The sequence below is a fragment of the Ascaphus truei genome, chromosome 2 (assembly GCF_040206685.1).
Source record: "Ascaphus truei isolate aAscTru1 chromosome 2, aAscTru1.hap1, whole genome shotgun sequence".
Taxonomy (NCBI): Eukaryota; Metazoa; Chordata; class Amphibia; order Anura; family Ascaphidae; genus Ascaphus; species Ascaphus truei.
In genome coordinates, this window is record NC_134484.1 from 153692117 (window position 1) to 153712536 (window position 20420).

The following is a 20420-nucleotide window of genomic DNA, read 5'->3' on the forward strand; positions in this document are numbered from 1 at the left end:
ACAGTACATTTCCTATAATAATGAAACACTGCACATTATAACATGTCATATTCTGGAGGTTCTCCACATACAGATGCAGCAGCTGTTATTTTAAGGCATCACAGCCCCATTTTCGTGTGCGCTGCTGTACTGCACGCGGTATTCACGCCGCATTCCCGCGTTCACGCCGCCCAGTTTATCCGCGGTTTACCGTTGTTGATCTTATTTAATTTAATGGTTTAGGATTTCTTTGGGTGCAATTCTTCGCGTATCCGCCAGGTGGCAACAATTAATGAATTGTAATGTGTACAGTTGTCTGTGCTACTGTGTCAATTTGCAGGTGTGTAAAAAACAAACAAAAAAACCCAGATAAAAACCAAGTTCCACAGTGGGCCATTGTGATTCGACCTGGGTCCTTGAAGACGTTATCAAATGTAGGCGCTTCATAATAAAAACATATAAAACTCAAAGCTGTGTGCTTTTTTCTACATTCCTACATTCCTACATTACTCTTGCACAATTGCTAACAGGACTGGGTACCATGTGTACACCGTACATGTATAAAAAAACCTGACTGTAGTTATTCATTTTTTATATTTTCTGCAATTAACGCTGCAGGTAACATTGTGACTGTAGCTAGTGATTGATTCTAAGAATAGCAAAAATTGTTATGGAAGCCCATGTCGAGAAACAAAACAAAAAAAGGGTCAATTTTTTTTCTTCAGACTTGAAATTCATATTGAACGATTAGTCCTTTTCGCCCAATGACACACACATTCTCGTCATTCTGTATGCGTTTCAAGAAGGTTCCAATGAGACATACACGCATGCGCCTAAATATGATGACACACATATGTTTCAACAAGGTTCCAATGAGATATACATGCATGCGCCTAAATGTGATGACACGCATATGCGTTTCAACAAGGTTCCAATGAGACATACACGCATGCGCATAAAATAAAAACAGTATGAAAAGAAGAGCAAGCCTACAGTAGCAAGTTGACAGTATTAAATAATAAATAATACATACCGTATAGAATAAAAGATATACACTTTTATTTTTGGGGTTTCTTAGCAGAGACATACATACATGCATGAGCGGAAAAAATATTTAACATTTGGAAGAAGCGACGTATTTTTGTATTATTCCCTTCATTATCCCGAACAAATACAACACTTAATTCTTACAAAATACTTCTTTCCCATATACACCATACAGTATGAACTTGTAGCGTTAATCTTCAAATTACAATTACACACTTGCAGTTCTGTACAGCAATAAAAGAAAGGTTGAATTGCTACAGGGTATTAGATTTTTAAGACAACTCGCGATCACCCACTTGAGTTTCTCGACGGTATTGCAGACCGCGCAAAAATACAATTTTCTGAATCCGATAAAAACCCGAGTCAACGCGCGTCTTAAGGCAGCACGGTTGGAAGAAATTGCGCACCATCACATGGGTATTCTTTTTGATCACAACAGGGATATCAGAAAATAAGTACGTCAATACAATTTCTACAAATATTCTGCATAATTTCTAGCCCCCAAAAATAAATTGTATTTTTCTGATAATTGTTTTACTAGAAATACTGTATGTATCAGCTGCTATAACATATCCAGTACCAGAAGAAACAGCTACAATACATTTCATTGTGTCGCATTATCTAATGTCCAAACAGTTTCAGCCAAGGCTTTTATTGCTAAAATATGAATGCCAAAATATAAATGAAGCTTGCGAAATAAATATTGCATCAATGCCTTCATTTCCAAGACAAACAAAAAAAGCCAACAAATATTTGCCTGCTGTAGCACTCCTATACACATTTCAAGCTCTCAAACTATAATGAAAATGTGACACGCTATGTTTCACACTGAGGCTGCTAAGGAAAAGTCACATATTTCCACTGTAGCGCACAATATTTCACCATGGGCTCTTTGTTGTAAAGAAAAAGTATAATTATTTAAGCATAATTCTGAGATAATTGCCTCCATGAGTATTCAAAGTAGTTGTTTGTCACTCTGTGCTTATTTTGCTCTAAAAGTTTTTTTTTTATATACAAAAAATAACTAGAACTAAATTGCCAACAACTCAATGTGGGACGTTATGTACTTTTACTTACACAGCATCAGTCTTTCAGCATTATGTTCAGTAATTAAATGCTTTTAAAGTGCTTTGAGGCAGCTATACAATGTGTAAATGACCACATAAATTCAAGCCTGTTCATTCGTTATTATAAGCTCTCCATGTTCTGAATGCAGCCCTAAGATATTGACCGTTTTTTAAGAAGAGGGTGTCATGTAAGCTGCAGCTTGCAGATTTACTACTAAAACATGAAAGCTTTTTTTCCCCAAGCTGCTTTTCTACACGTGCATCTGGAATGATATGAAAAAGAGTGTAATCAATGCATGTCACAAGGGAAAAATGTTGTTGGAAGCATCCTAAAGTGTAATTGCTTTAAAAAATAAATAAATAAATCCGCAGCATGTTGGTTGACCAACAAATAGATTTTTCTCTGTTGCATGAAGGAACTGATGCTCCCGTTTTTATTACCCCTTTTATTTGGTGTACAGTAGTAGCACGGTTTTTATTTTCTACTGTAGAGAGACTTGGGGAAAAAAAGAAACCCAGGGGAGAATGAAATTGCCACAAGAATCAACAGTAAGAAAATAAATCAATATCGCTTTCATATTTGGAGACTCAAAAAAAAAAAAATGTTTTATTTGTGTGGAGCAATGTTACATTATATTATCAACTAAGCTCTAAATTAATTTTTGGAGGGATTGTTGCTGTTATGATGGTGGCTTGCACTTAAAGCAGAAACCCCCTGACATTTTTGATGATGCGGTTACTAATGGATTTGAAGGCTCCCGCTGAGCTCCAAATGATCCTCCTTGCTCAGGGGACACCGTCTGGTTGCCTGTAAATTTACTTTAAGATTTAGACGTTTATTTTTTCCAGTTTGTGACACACACACACACACACACACAAAATATGGCCAGAGAATCACCAATAGGAAGGCACAATGTCACAACCTGGTGCCATAGTTTTCTACTAGCAACAGTGAGGCCTCCCCCAGCTACCATATTTTTCTCCTGGACAAGTATTGTTATCCGGGCGATAAAAAAAATATATACGATTTACCAGAAATTGGGGTCTGGATGACCTCTAAACAGAATTTTGCAAAATAGGTGAAAATTGCAATTTTTTTTTTTTTGCACAAAAACAAAGTGGTGTCTTGTTATAGAAAATTAGAATGTAACTTTAATTAACTCGTCAATTACAATACCATATTATTTAATATAAAGACAAAAAAGGTGTATTAAAAAGAACCTATATAATGTGTAAAAGTAACACCGGAAACCCTAGATAAAAATATCTACTGTATTATGCAACCAATATCCAGAGATCTATTTATCTACGATTCCCTGTGTTACTTTTACACATTATATAGGTTCTCTTTAGTTCACCTTTTTGTCTTTAGACTAAACAATATTATAGATTGAGTTAATAAAAGTTACGTTCTAATTTTCTACAACATTAAGCATCCACACTCAATATTGTTTAAAACTGTGGATTTAGCAATAATAAAAGGTACTGTGTCTATTGTTTTAGGAGTGCTCCGTTTTTAAAGGTAGTTAGCATGTCTACATGCAAAACACTGTCACTAACTGAGAACCACTTCAGAAAGCGTTTAAATGCAGTAACCGCCTCTGCGTGCGTATGTATATATGTAAAATATAAAGCAAAAATTAATTTATTAGATCAATTAAATCCAAAACTCCCAACAAAACATATCACTCATACACAATAGAACACATAAAACTGACCAAGAAAAAAGCCATTAGCTGCACTTCGTTGTTGGTGACCCTTAATAGGACATTTCATCCATCCACTGCCATTCACCAGTCTGAGCTGAGAATATTTATTAACGGTTGGCTCTTAGTGTATATCTGCATTAACTGCATGACCACAAATACCTGTGTTTTGCCTTGTAATTTCTGATCTGGTTTCTATTGGAATGTTTTCTCCTTTCCCTTTCAGGCAATGTTTATAGCCTCCACACATTTAGGCAGATTTTACACCTTACATGTGTGTGTGATTGGATGTTTTGAGTTATAACACTGCTCTTATGGATGCTCTTATGTTGATGTCCTTTGGGGGGTTCCCTCTTCATTTATTTGGTATGGCTCTATTATGAGCTACAGGTGTGGTATATATATCAAATAAAAATATCACTTGTGAGCACATTCACATATCTTAAGCAGCTCTGCATCCCTGCCTTTCACCTTTATCCCCAGCATACAGTGCTTCCACTGCAGCAAGGGATCCTGGGAAATGACATGCAAATGAGCACACGTGTCACCTTTTGTCTGAAAAACCATTGTTACATGGAGCCCATATAAGCTAATGCTCGCTGTTAACACAGTTTTAAAAGCACAGCATGGGAATCGGATGCAAAGCCAGAGAAACCAATCACAGTCATTTTTCAACCTTAATGGGTATCATCAGTGTGAAGTTGGTTGTACTGCTGGCTTTGCATTTAAGACTGTAGGGTTTACCATCACATTTTAAGTTATGGTGGGTGAAAAAGACAACAAGAAACCTCCACTGTATTGCATATAGCAAATTTGCTATATGCAATACGGTGGAGGTTCCTTGTTGCCTTTTTCACCCACCATAACTTAAAATGTGATATATATATATTTATATATATATATACACATATATATACTCACTTGTGAGCACATTCACATGTCTTAGACAGGTCTGCAACCTTGCCTTTCACCATTATCACCTAGCATACAGTGGCATTAGCTTATAAGGGTTCCGTGTAAAAAATGGATCTAAGGCAAAAGGTGACACGGTGTGCTCATTTGCATGTCATTTCGCACATACATATATATTTATTACACCCACATACGTTATTTTATCTGGTATAGATGGGATTTTAACTAGAGATGGACGACTTTTTGTGGATTTGGATCGCCGGTTTCTTTGATTCGCGGATTTCCATGATCAGTCTCAAAAAGGCAAATCTGCAGGTTCACAATTTTTATTTTAGAGCAACTCGAAATTCACACGGATTAATCCATGTGTGGATTTTGAACAATAAGGCCACGGATTGTGGAATACGCGGATCGATTCTAAAAAAAAAAAAAAAAAACCCCACCTGTCTGGATTCTATCCAATGGAAGATTTAGATTGATCCGCATAGATTTTTAGTGCCCAATCCACAGATGGATTTTGGTGGAAGGGGAACGGATCTGGCCTAAAAAATTTGTGCTAGTTTGAACATCTCGAATTAACAGGTAATGTGTATAGTAATTGTAAGTGATGATACCTTTGACTTTAGGATAACAAGTTTTGATGGATAATTGATACTTTTCTAAATCCCTGCATGCTCTTACCATGTAAAATATGCACACTTCTCCAGGACCAATACATCTACTGGATGTATGCAAAATGGTCATTGGTTTTAATGGATACCTACCGCGCTGTCAAGGTTAACACCATAAACAAATGTGTGCTAGCCCCTATCAGTGAATCTCGCCAAAGTCATCATAAATCTTAACATTCTACAGAGCAGAATTAAATTAAAAACAAGTATTTCTTTAGTTTCTTTATTACAATAAAAAGGCTTACATTTTGTCACAAGTTTTTAAAGTATGCTACCCGCCAGAACAAAGTGGTTTTAAAAAAACAGCAATATAATTGTCTGAGATTATGAAAACCTTTTTACATTTCTAAACTATAAAACATACAAATGACAATAAAAAATAAAAAAAAAGATTAAATAAAAACATACAATGGCAGCATCAATAAAAGTAGACCATGAGGAATGCAAGAACTGCAGGATATATAAAGCACTGATCATGTTTTTAAACATCTCTTTTTGCCCTTTCCAAAACGTTTTTATTTTATTTTAAATAGGATGCCGTGTTCAGGAGAAATAAGGATTTGAAATATTAAGTATCTGGGAGGCTACAATGGAGCTTTTCCCATAGCCCAATGAAGCCTAAAGGTTACTATGGCAGCCTAAAATATTACAGACCAAGAAAATTATGATTATTTTTTTTTCGCATAAAAAAAAAATAGAGCAAGACGTAGTAATGGGGCAAGATACTTACATTATACGAGCTAAACTCACAGGCTCCTGAGGGGATTGCTGCTTCGTTCAAGGACTGATTGTGCAGTCATGGCCATGCCCAATCACGGTGATCACTCTTTCGTGAATCTCCCCCTTAGTTTAGTTAACAGAAAAGCTAGCGACCTGAGGCACTTGCTTTCACATTTACAAAAAACACAGGGGGGCTGTATGTGAAGAGGTACCAACTCTAAATCTAATTAGTGATCATTATAAACGCCATTAGTTACTTGTAATGAGAAGTACACATTGACACCACAGAATGGTAATTCAAACAACACTGCACTACAGTGTTAGCCAACCAACATCACTGATGTTTTCTGAATCTTGACAAACCATGCTGCACCCCATAGTGATACCGCCTCCATAAATAGATTAGGTCTTAATATTATCTGTATTACATGGGAAGAAGTAGTGGAGAGGTAATTAAACTCCAGGGGAAGAACATTTAACCAGTACAGCTATTCCAGACTATGTTAGAGATGCTTTTATTCTCAAGTCAGGTATAATCAGAAAGCCACAGAGCCACAAATGTCTATAATAAAAAAAAAGGGTAAGAAGAAAAACCGATAGAAAACACAACTTCATGGCTTGTTTTAGTTGTGATAATTATGCCAAGAATATGACAACAGGAGGTGCAAGAAAAATACGGTATATTTCGTGTGGCAGAAATCAGTTGTACGATGTTTAAGCTAAGTACACTGCTTTGGTGAAACAGTGTGCGAGGTGTTCGTTTGAAGGCTTTCATGCATCGGCAACATTGACCTATTTTATTTTAGAATTCTATTTGAAATGATCTTTTAATGCAAGTGGATTATACACGTGTAGGCTTGTATGCATATATGGTGTGGGTTGTACAGTAGTAATTTGTCTACTGCAAGATGAGATTGTGAGTAACGACTGGGTTTGCTTACCATAAACAGTTGTATTCACGTGGTTTTTAAGAACTAAATAATATAAAATAATTTTCTGCATATTTTTTTTTTTAAACAAAACTAAAGAAAATCGGGGCCCCAAAGGAAATAGAAGCTCAGACAAGAAAAACAAGTGGCATATATGTTGCTATGGTGATCACCATGGTACCAATGAAGCTTATTTTGAGATTTCTAACCACTTATCCCTAGAGATTCTACGTGAAGCTCAGTCTCTGCAATGTCACTGTGTTAAATTTGTAATGGTACCAAGTGAAAATGTATATTGCTTGAAAATAGCCTTTCACCAAAGCAAAAATACAACACCGTATGCTTATAGCCAAAGCAGCCAAGCCTACAGTATAATACTCTCTAGGAGTGGTAATTTTTTTTTCATAGTTGAAGGTATGCCAAGTAGCTTAAAATTTGCAATGACAAATATATAAATAGATATTCCTATTTGTGGAAAGAGCTAATAATGCGGTAAAATCACAGTAATTTGGGATTATGTTATTGTGCATTTCTTAGACCGCTTACAATGGAAGCCATATAAACCTTTTTTTTTTTTACATTTCTGGAGAATTTGACATTGAATTGATTAAAAGGAAAGAAAAGTAATTTTACTATGAACCGTGGGGCTGATGCATTGATATCAGCTAGGAACAGATTAAAGAGTATCAGTATCAGATTTCCTACAATTAAGAATTTATAACCGGATGGGACATTAACCGTAAGAAAAAAAACAAATGAAGATTCAAATACCCAAATGAGGCATACATTAAAAACTGGATTTGGAGGAAAACGATCGTCTGCAGCCAAAATGTTTGCAATATTAGAGATCAATATCAGTAATCATTGATTACATACAGTATTGCTGCAGATTAAAAAAAAAAAAAAAATAAACATTTTAGGTCACAAGTTTTATTTAGGCACCAACATGTTAAAAGCTCTGCATGATACTAATATTACTGTAAAGATCCCTGCAATGTCCATGTCGTTACATATGAAGTGACTGGGAGAAAAAAAGAAAAAAAGAGAGAGAGAGAGAGAGAAAAAAAGCCCTGCTATAAACTAACATGGCCCTTTTTGCCTGAAGCATCAGTGAGCCATAGAGCAAATACTGTACTTATTCATTTGTAATAATCCAGTGATGCACACTTCACAACTGTACTTGTGTGAATAGGCAAAAGGTTACTCTGGGTTAGCTAGTACAGCAATGCAAGCAAAAGTCTCTAAATGTGCCTTATAGTTTCCAAATCCTTTGTTCGTTCATAATGAATGCCTTGCAGATGTTCCCATGTGACTTTAAAAATGTAAATCAAGTGCATGCCAATAACTAATGTAACAGAAGCAACGTATTTCCTGTTTAATAAAGCTCGGTGTCAGTGGCTGAAACCAATAAATAAGTTTGTTTTGAATTCCCAATGAATTATCCAGTTTCCCTATAGGTTAATCCTTTTTCTTTTCCAGAAAATCCTTTTCTTCTTGGTCGTCATCTGACACGTCAGAGTTCTCTCTATTCTTTTCCTCGTCCTGTTCTTCGTCGCTGCCCTCGTCTGTCCCATCCCGGTCTACAACGTCCTTTCTGGTCATTTCCTCAGACCCATCATCAGTGTCGGCTGTACAGATTCCATAACACATTATGCTGATGACACCCAGTGGCAGACCAAAGAGAAAGCAGCCAAGGAGCGGTGAACTCTTGAAAACGGACTGTAGGAGCAGATAACCACAAGTAAACATGCAGTTGTAATAGTACAGTAGATTACATGTAGAATAGTAAATGTTACCAAGATTTCCAGTTTGAAATTAGGTATGCTCTTTAATGGTAATTTAAAAATCAATTTGGAAAGCAAGAAAACTGGTTTCCCCTACTCAAGAAATACAAAAAAAGGGGGTGGAGGTGAGGTTAATTGTTAATGTTAATCTTCCTTACTCTACGGAAATGGAACTAAAATTAAATGTTCAAAACTTTGTTTTAACATATTATACGTATAACTGTATTTAATTCAATTTTATCATTTGAGGGAAGGTCTCTAAACGAGAGAGAGAGAGAGAGAGAGAGAGAGTGGTGAGAGAGGGAGAGAGTGGTGAGAGAGAGGGAGAGAGAGGGAGAGAGTGGTGAGAGAGGGAGTGGCGAGAGGAGATTCAGGGGAGAGAGTGAGTGGGGAGAGAGAGGTGAGAGGGAGAGTGGTGAGTGTGTGTGTGGTGAGTGAGTGAGTGTGTATGTATGTGTGTTACATATAATTAAATGGCAATGTTGCTGCATTTCATCACAATATATCCTACCATACGCGTCAAGACAACGAGGGGGAAAAAACACAGTACAGATGTACATGTTTCAGGTGTTAAGTACAAATGTTACACTCTAGGTACAATAGCAAATGGTTCTTAATAGACACATGGAAAGAATACATGACATTCACATTTTGAAATATTGTCATACTATCTTGGTTTGATCCTCAAAACTGATGGTTTAATGGCTAAATGTAAAACAAAGGTGCAATACATATATAGTGCTTTACTTACTACTACAGTAGACTTGGCATCATAAGCTACCCTCTTGATTCGTTGTAGTATTCCATCACCGCCTTGAGCCTGAAATGTTTACAGTATGAGAAATGTATTAAATATCTAAATATTTATCTTCTGCTGTATTTTCTTTTATATTACTATACCATGTTTCCTACGGCTATGTGACAGAACCGTTATATTAGCATTCTATCAAATATCATACACCGGTAACAACCTCTACCTCCCTTTATAAGCACAATCACACTCTGCACCAGTAATGCTGTATGTGTACTATTGTAGTATACAAATGTATTGCATCAAAATGTTTTACATATTACGTGCATTACAATAATTTAAATGGAGCATTTTTGCATAAAATACGGCAGCAGTGTTGGCCCAATGCGTTAACGGTGCAATAACACTGATACATCTTCTGTACATTGAAGAACAAATCAGCAACATTACCCACACAGCCTGTGTTACTATACTGTATGCAAAACCTGGTGTCAGATATATTTTACATCCAATAGATATACGTACCTGGACATACTAAAAAGTGGTATATAGGAGTGCAAACAATGTGTTAATAAATATAGGAGATTGTGTAATGTATTTTTCCTATGGAATATGGGAAAGTTGTAAAGATGCAGTTATTGCTCTCGCTGGCGTTCTGCAGACAGAACCTGCCATTGGGAGATGCTGTCACGCACGCAAAAAGGGGATGGGGCTAAAACGCTTTCTTACATGCAGGAGTGCCACCAGGTGCAAGAAAAGGTGGTGTATATATATATATAAATATATAAATATATATATATATATATATATATATATATATACATATTTTTATTTTTTTTATTAAACCATGTTGGTTTTTGTTACAGTATCACATTTAAAGGATATCAATAGGCAATTTCTTAAAAATACCATTCATACAATTCCTTCTCTTCAGATAGATATATCTATCTCTATATATCTATCTCTATATATCTATCTCTATATATCTATCTCTCTATCGATATAGATACAGCTCAAACTCGTTATAACGTGATCCGTTACAACGTGAATCCGCTTATAACGCGATGCAAGCATGGCACCCAATTTTTGTATTTATGAATACTTTACAACACAATAATTGGTATCTTAAATACTTTATTGTACAATGCATACATTATTTCTAACGCGATCCACTTATAGCACGATGTGATTCTTTGGACCCCAAGCACAGCGTTATAAGGGGATTGAGCTGTATATATATATATATATATATATATATATATATATATATATATATATATATATATATATATATATATATATATATCTAACACATATACATACACACACGCATACTTTCTGTATCCCTCCCGAATTCCCGCAATATTGTGTAGTAGTATATAAACGTTGCAATAAATACTTAAAAAAAAAAAAAAATTTTAATAACCGATACCTACAAATATGAGGATCATTGCAATTTATAGTATTTGCCGTGGAAAACCACACTGAATAATGACAGGCAAATGATAGCTACCGTATTGATACCAGCGAGAATACAATGAGTGGAATGCCCACATAGTGCATTTATTTACGAGTGAAATAAACAAGCTCACTTCTGCTGTTCCATCCAAGATGCTGTTAACGAACTGAATCATGTCTTCAGTGCTCTCAATTTTTTTGCTTGGCAGAAAATATTGTTGATTGGAAGTGTTAAGTACAACAATAGTGGGGACATTGACTTCACTGTAAAAATTAATAAAACATTAAAACAATATTTATTATTCTTTGTAACCACTCTACAGTCATTTTTCAGAAGACAGACAATATTATACATTTTAAAACATCTTGGTACAAAAAATTATTTATTGCAATTTAAGTCAATGGGCGTTTTGGGTTAATTTCGGTGTGATCAGCTGCCTCACATCATATTGAATAAGCCCCTTACCCTTGTACTCTATAACCTGCATGTTTACTAAATAAAGATGCATCAAACATTCAGCAACTACATGCAAAAACTTTTGACAAATCCTTGAAGCATTTACTATGGAAATACATATAGATATACAATTACGTAGAATTGAATGTGGATGTTTACAAATCAATAACATTTTAATGAGCCAATTTTTTTTTTTTTTTTTTATAAATACTTCCTTCTGCCACAAACAACTACTTTGAAGCAGATTAATGAAGCACCCACTACAGGTTAGTGCCCCCGACCTAGGGTTAACTCATTAAAGTCAACAAGGAGTTAACGGTGGATCTGCTGTGCTAATCCGTAAAAAGAACCTCTAAAACAAGAACTTACTCCATCAACAGGCTATTAATGTAGTCACTTCCGTCCATGTGCCCAAATTGAAAGTCTCTGCGAGAGAAAATACATGCAAATTACAATATAATCTAAAGCATTTACATGTGTTGATATTTGTATATGCTATACAATTTCTAACTCCTTATAGCATGAAACCCATGCCACTTCCTAATACAAGTACAGCAGGAAAGTGTAAGTGTTTGGCGCAAACAGATGTAAATCTAAATTAAAATTGCACAACCTAAGTTTACAAACTACAAATGAAAACCGAGATTACACATTCAGCTACGGCATTTTCAATACACAACACAAAATGGAGTGTTGAAATGTTGTCCATTACAATTTTTGCATTGCTTGTCTGTAGATCTAGTGTGGCTCATTTATCAAGATAATTGTACTAGTATCCATCCTGCTACATTCTGATATACTGTAATGAGTTTTAACAAAATCCTCTATCAATAGGTTGATCAAGAGATTGAGTCAGGTTATTTTTATTAAAGTTTATCTAACAAAAAAAATATTTTAGCAATTTGGTCTGATTTTTCTACCTGGGATTCCAAATTGATATTATATACATTTTGAATGAGAGGATGTAAATTACTTTCATTTGTTTTGGATTATGGGCTACGAAGCGTTTTATAGTTAAACAAATCTACAGTATTTCAATATCGCAATAATGGTATTTTAAGTTTTGCTGCAAAAAGAAGAATATCAAAGTACTTTTTTGTCCAAATAATTAATTTTTCTATTTATGGTTTAACATAATGTTTAGTTGTCCTCTTGCGTTTAATTATTCTAGAAAGGAGTCATTATCAAACATCTGCTTATTTGGTTTCAAGAGAGAACCTTTCCATGGTTTCTGTTCTTGTGTGTTACTAACTTTATAAACTCACCCCTAATTACACTTTTATGAGCTTCCCAAAGCATGGTTGGGGATGTATCAGGCTTGGTATTTAACTTCACACAGTTTAATAGGGCAGTTTCCATTTTCTCTAGGATTGTATTTAATCAGGTACCATGTACTCTCGTCAAAATTGCACTACTTAATAAAGACAGGAATCTATTCTAGTAGAGTATATGTATTATGAGGGCGAGACTGAAACATATAGCTCACGCAAAAATCAATAAGTAGGAATGCAGGAAATTATTAATATCTTTAATCATATTCATGCTCAAGGCAGATGTACCCAGGGAGTGATCTAATATTTGCTTAACATATTAATATCCAGAAGTTAAAAAAACGTCTCGAAATGAATTTAGCTGAATTCAAGTTTCTTGTAGGAATAATTTTTGACCAGTGAATATATATTTGCAAAAGTATTGGTTACACTAACCAGTGTGCCATTAAACAAAATATATCTGCATCACTTTTCTGTGCGGGTACATGTAAAGGTTTATGGAATAACATAGCTACAGTACTAGTCCTGTACACCATTTTTGTTTTTGAACCATTGAGATACTGTAGGAATAGGGTAAGTACATATCTAATGTTGGTGATTTATGCATTTAAGTGTTTCTTGCATGAAAAAACATATCCTTTATTTATTTTATTTGTATTCTGAAAATGAAAGTCTTTTTGTTATTGTATTGAGCCCTTTAAACAGAAAGGGAATTTAGTTTGAGAGAAAAATGTAGCTTTATAGAGAGCCTTCCTACAGTAGCAATTAAACTGTAACTTTAGCTGGAAACATTAACCATATCACATTATTAGGATATAAACTTAGCATAAAGAGTAGTGCATTTGGTTAGGAACAACAAATGAATTCAAGTGGGCCTCAGTTCTGTACAATGATAGGAATCCTGTGTCTTCGCAAACTCTTGATCCTTCCTCTGCCTGCCCTCTAACTTTATCTGTATTAAGCAGTTTCACATAAAATAAAAATTAACCAAGTTACTACATTCTTACAATATTCATTTATAATAAAAAGATACATGAAAGATACTTTGTTAGGGTTGATAAGTTCAGGTAAGCGGATCACAGTTCAGTGTGATTATCTGAATCAGGTACTGTACATCAGCAAGCTCAAGTGAGAGCCTTCCTCAGCCCTCCCTAATCTGTAATGTGCGTTGTGTGCCTTCTTCTAGAGACAAGGGTCCACTTCTGTCTTCTCGAGGAACTGGAAGGCCTGTGGAGTCCTTTGCTGGAAGAGATCTCATCCTTGCATTTTGGGACACCCAGCTTACTAAAGAAGTCAGCACGTTCATTTTCTAGTTTAGATATAATTAAACTGCCATGGTGCATTACTATCATCTTAATGGGATATCGCCACTTGTACTTAAATGTCACGTGTTTCTTGCAGTTCCATGATGTCTAGTTCTCTCATAAGTTACTGTGTAAGAGAGCAGTTGTTAAATTATTTTAGGTCTGCTCCTATGTTTGTTTTCTTCACTCCGATACCTTGGTCATTATAGATCACTCTTTAAAATTATTTTTACACAGTAGATGAGGTTGAAAAAAAAAAAAAAAGACATGTCTATCATGTACTACCTATGTTAAATTTAGACGATGGAGATACTCATCCTATCTTTGTATTTACGGTATAGAAGGCAAACAAAAAACCCATTGAAACATTATCCAATGATGTCTCATAAGGGGTGGGGGGGAGGGGGGAAATCCTTCCTGACTCCAGTGATGTCAAATCAGATTTCTCCCTGGATCAGCATCCTTCCCCTTTTTACTTATTTGGTATATCCCTATATACCTTTCCTATCCAAAAATATGTCAAACCTTTCCTTAAAGTTATATACTGTATCTGCCATCATAGTCTCCAGGTACAATACATTCCACATTGTCACTGCACTTACTGTAATAACTATTTCCTTTGCTGGTGAAATCTCCTTTCCTCCAATCTCCAGGGATTACACTGTTTGTACGGTCCTTGGAATCTATAGGCCTCTTGAAAGTTCATTGTATTAACTCCAAATATATTTGTAAATAGAATTATGTAGTTTCACTATAATGTTCCATGGTGGATCAAAAAAATGTCAGTTATGCTCTGAAGTCTGTGTGTGTACTGTCAATTTTCAGAGTTGTATCTGAGAACAAAGATCAGCTTCTATGTCTGCATGCTCAAGATTTCCAGGGATGCCTCTCATTCATGTGTGTCTGCTCTACAAGTTTGCCCACTCTGGATCCTAGGTGCCATAAAGTTTTCTGGATTTTGAAGATTACCCACATCATGCAGTCTTGCACTCCAGGGGCCCCATGATTTGGTGGCGGACTCATGGACTGTAAACTATATTTTCCAGGGGAGATCATGTTCTGTGCTCCCTCTTCCTTTCGCATCATCAGTGACACATCGATCACGTGATGGCTCCGAGGACATTCTGGTACCGGGGCCCCTCCAGCACGCAAAGGGTTAAAGAACTGGTGACACATTACAGCCAGATGACCTGCAGTGTAATCTGCTGCAGACAACTCTGGCAGTTATTAGCTACTTTTCATTAATTCTAGCCTTATTTTCGTTGTATACTTGTTTCTTCACCGTACTACACAGTAGTGTGTTAGTTGTCACTTCTTTTTCCCCTGTTCATTGCAACTTTATCTGTGTATTTTATTCCTAAAAATTAGCCTAAAACGAAGTTGACATGGATGCTAAGCTCCACCTAGTGTGACATCACTGGAATGGAAAGCCTTACCTGTGCAAAGAAACACGCCAAATATGGATTGTGGGAAATGGAAGCTAGCCGGGGAGTGTCATACTGTATAAAGGGGAGTTCAACATATGTAACATGGATGCAAGCTACTTCAAAACAGTTTGACTATTCCAGTATAAACTATTAGGAATTGCCCATCCATTAACTGAATTTAGGTGGCTGACACCATTTTTTGTAAAATCTTTAGCTCACAGTTTTAATAGCTACAGTATATTGGTCCTGGAAAAAGCAGATTTGTTGTAGATCTTGACACTTTTTTTTTTAGCAGACCAACATTACCGTTTTTCAGAAATTAAAATACTGTATACTGTACAGAGTTTTGAAACAGCATAGATTTGTTGTTCGAGTGTAATTGAAGCATGCATGTGACTTTACACTTGGCTCTGCACGATGATTTCAACTACAAAGAACTTTAATGTTGATCCACTAAAAGTTCACACCCTACAACGCCTATTAAAACAAATCTAAGAAAGTATTTTTAAACAATCAATGAATCCATAGAAACCCAATGTTTTTTAAATCTTAATCTGATCACAAAAGTGGATTAGGTAATTTGTAACCTGCTATGTATACTGTTGAATTGTCGATTAAGACTTCTTCCCCTGTGTCTTAGTTAAATTACTTATGCTGCCATTATTATACAAAGGGGAAGCCAGTTACACTGAAAACATGGAAAAAAAAAAAAACATTGTTTTTGCCCCCCCTTGTTGGACTGTCCTTTTAGGTAGAAGAGTGGATATAAGCATTTGATATGGTAATAAAAAAAAAGTATTGCCTTGGAATTGCACAATAAAGTAAAATTTTGCGTTAAAGAATAAAATGAAAAAATTAAAAATACACATACCGGTGAAAATGATCTCTGTACTCTTTGGCTACTTCTTGAACAATAGACTTTAATCTGAAAATAAAAAAATAGATATACGTTTCAATTATTTTAAATATATATTTGATATTTACATAGTTACATAGTAGATGAGGTTGAAAAAAGACATAGGTCCATCAAGTTCAACCTATGCTAAATTTAGACAACAGATACTTTATCCTATATCTATACTTACTTATTAATCCAGAGGAAGGCAAACAAAAAACCCCATTAAGGGGAAAAATTAATTCCTTCCTGACTCCAAGAATTGGCAATAGGATTAATCCCTGGATCAACATCCTTCCCATGCATACTTATTTGGTATATCCCTGTATACCTTTCCCATCTAAAAAGATGTCCAACCTTTTTTTGAACAAATCTATTGTATCTGCCATCACAGTCTCCATGGGTAATGAATTCCACATTTTAACTGCCCTTACGGTAAAGAACCCTTTCCTTTGTTGCTGGTGAAATTTCCTTTCCTCCAACCTTAAGGGATGGCCCCGAGTCCTTTGTACTACCCGTGGGATGAATAGTTCTTTTGAAAGCTCCTTGTATTGTCCCTGAATATATTTGTATATAGTTATCATATCCCCTCTTAGACGCCTCTTTTCTAATGTAAATAAATCTAATTTAACTAGCCTCTCCTCATAAGTTAGAATGTCCATCCCCTTTATTAATTTTGTGGCTCTTCTCTGCACTCTCTCGAGTTCCATAATGTCTTTTCTTAGGATTGGTACCCAAAATTGTACTCCATATTCAAGGTGTGGTCTTACTAATGCTTTGTAAAGGGGCATAATTATATTTACTTCCCTTCCATCCATTGCCCGTTTGATGCAAGATAAGATCTTGTTTGCCTTTGCAGCTACTGCATGACATTGGGCACTATTGCTAAGCCTGCTGTCTACAAGCACTCCTAAATCCTTCTCCATCAAGGATTCCCCCAATATATCTCCATTTAATTTGTAAGTCGCCTTTTTATTCTTGTATCCCAAATGCATAACCTTACATTTATCTGTATTAAACCTCATTTGCCATTTACCTGCCCACGTCTCCAGTCTCTCCAAGTCCTTCTGAAGAGAAATTACATCCTGCTCTGATTCCATTACCTTACACAATTTAGTATCATCAGCAAAGATGGAGACTTTGCTCTCGATCCCAACCTCAAGGTCATTAATAAACAAGTTAAAAAGCAGGGGTCCCAGTACCGATCCTTGAGGTACTCCACTCACTACTTTAGCCTAACCTGAAAAAGTTCCATTTAGGACAACCCTCTGTTGTCTGTCCTTTAACCAGTATTAAATCCAGGTGCATATATTATTACTGAGTCCAACTTTCTTTATTTTGTACACCAACCTCTTGTGTGAAATTAAAAACCAGGAGCCCCAATGGACTCAATGAGGGGTTTACTTATACACCCTTTATTTGATCAGGAAGGTTCTCCTGGTTAGACTGTTATCTATCCTGTGTTTTCCTGTTGTATTTAAATGGTCTACTCATACGCTATATATACTTCTATATACGAGCAGCCACACTATTTTCCATGCCCATTGTGTTGTTTCCCAGCATTTGATATTGAAAGATATTAGAATATTACCACCATATTAATGACTATATTACCAAAGTTCTAAACCCAGCGATGGGCTTAGTCGTTATGTATGTTATATGTGTGTAGAATAGTAATTACACAATAAAAACACCACGCAAAAATTGCTATATACATATACATAAATTGTTTTTTTATTTTCTTTATTCATCCTATCACTACCTCCAAGCCTGACACATTGAGCAGTATATCACTATGGGGGAGTATATACAACTTAATCTCTGCAATTATACTCTGCACAAAATATTTCCATAAGGTACTGTAGACCCTTACCCACTATTAACTGATTATTATCTGTCACATATTCAATAACACCCTTTTCACTTGCCAACATCTAGGGTATGAGCTTTTTAAGATTATCTACTATCTATACATCCAAAGCTCTATATGTACCCTTTATGGCTTAGATGTATATTATGGGCATTTCCAACCATATTGGATGAGGACAGATCGATTGAACAATTAAAATCACACTGTGTATTAATAAGGCTAAATATTTCTAAGTGCCCACGCATGCGCGATAAGAACATTTATTATTTTTGATGAAATTTTCTAAGTCCCGACGCATGCGCACTGCGCGTGATCTCAGACGGCAGCAAGCCATATAATTTTGGAGTCCGAACGCATGCGCAACACGCCTGGACTATGGCAGTACTGTTGCCTTAGTCTCTTACACATGCGCAGTTATATGAGTTATTTTGGAGCCTTCGTGCATGCGCAGTTACGCGGGCATCGGGCTAGAGCCTTTAAGTCTTCGCGCATGCGCAGTGCATAGACTCCGATTTAGCAACTTTTACTCTAAGTTCCCACGCATGCGCAATATGCATTACTTTGGTTTGTTGGATTCTCAGAGTCCGCGCGCATGCGCATTGGACTCTAATTTCGCCGATTAATGCCACACCATTATAGAAGCCTAAAAAACGCTCAAATTAACATACAAATTCAGCACTATTGTTGTTGAATGTATGGGAGCTGACACAGTTGTTTTAATTAGCATTTTTGAAGTTTGATGGGTTTAGTTTGTTAACTGACCAACTGCGCATGTGCAACAGCTGGCAATTGTTCAATCTGTAATCAAGGTACTGCTTGGGTATATAAGGGTTCATTCTTCCTCCCCCCAGCAAATTTGTCCCTGAGGAAGCTCCTTTGCTGGAGGGAAACGCGCGTTGGACGCGCAATGTTGTCAGTCTCCTACTTGGAGCTGCTTTTATGTAGTGTTCTGTAGTCTCCTGGCTCTATCTATGTAGATCTAAATTGGTTACTTTTACTAACACTCAGTGTGCAAGCCTTCCTGCTTTCTACATGATATGTTCATTTGGAGTGTGCTGTATAATGTTTCACTGACCAAAACGCTGTGAACAATTGCTTCACTATGCTGTGAATCATTTACCCTCCATTATCACACTATCAGTTGCACTTCTATACTTAGTGGATGGTAATACACTTATAAACCACAGAGCACTTAGGGATGTTAGTTAGAAGTCCAAGCAGGACTGCAGTATTTTCATGATACAATCATTCACTGAGTCTGTTAGTTATATTTATATATATATATATACATGTACCTGGTCTCATAGGTGCCCCAGAGGGGTTTTGTCACACTTGCCTCTGATCCGCGCGGAGACCGACTCAGGGAAGCACCACGGGGCAGAGTCATGCGCCCACGCACTGCCAGGGCAGTGCAGGCGCAGCGGCGTGATGGCGGAGCTCCGCGAGACGCATCGCGCACGCGCACGGGTTGCTCGGCAACCAGGAAGCAGGAGAACGTGAGGGAGCTGCTGGAGCCTCCCACAGGCGGAGACTTGCTGAGTAAACCGCATGACGTCATCACGTCGCGACGCGCATCGCGCACGCGCGCGGGTTGCCCGGCAACCAGACCTAGCATCAGGAAAGCCTAATTGCAAGCTGTTTTTGATCAGTGTCTCTCTGACACCATTGGTGGACCAGTACACACCCCTGCAAGGTAATTGGACCCTTCCCACATATATACCTGCTTCTGCCTGTCCTTCATTGCTGAGCATAAACTCCTGTTTATGCATTGTGCTCACCGCTGCTGTCTAGTTTTGTCTTGAACTTTGTCTGACCTGTTTGACCCTGCCTGTTACTTGGATTTCTACACTCTCCAGCACTTTGACCCCGGCTTCGTTACTCGACTACTCTACCTTCTATTACCCAGGACCTTGGCTACGAAACTCTACCTACCCGGACTCTCCAACCCTGGAACACGGCAAGTACCCTGACTACCCTGACCTCTCCAACCCTACGACGCGGTACGACTAGGACTACGCATTCCGGACAGGACTGCGTGGTTGTGGGTCGGTGCCTATCAATCCCCACCTCAGCCCCGCGGTCTTCCGTCCTGTTTGTGGTGAGCGCAGCGTTACAGGTTTATACCCTGACTATTAGCGTCTTGTGCCCCGCTATCTCAACCACAATTTGCTG

At 36.8% G+C, this 20420-nt stretch overlaps 1 protein-coding gene across 3 annotated transcripts in view; it reads right to left on the bottom strand.

Moving 5' to 3' along the window:
* Positions 1-5589: 5589 nt before the first annotated feature.
* Positions 5590-20420, bottom strand: part of TMX3 (thioredoxin related transmembrane protein 3) — a 79507-nt gene continuing 64676 nt past the window's right edge. For all 3 annotated transcript variants that reach the window (XM_075585438.1, XM_075585439.1, XM_075585440.1), the window contains exons 12-16: positions 16355-16408; positions 11851-11907; positions 11159-11288; positions 9567-9635; positions 5590-8750 (exon numbers count right to left, since the gene is read on the bottom strand). In XM_075585438.1, the coding sequence (XP_075441553.1) occupies positions 8490-8750; positions 9567-9635; positions 11159-11288; positions 11851-11907; positions 16355-16408 (571 nt within the window). In that variant the 3' untranslated portion in view covers positions 5590-8489. The remainder of the gene's footprint in view (positions 8751-9566; positions 9636-11158; positions 11289-11850; positions 11908-16354; positions 16409-20420) is intronic.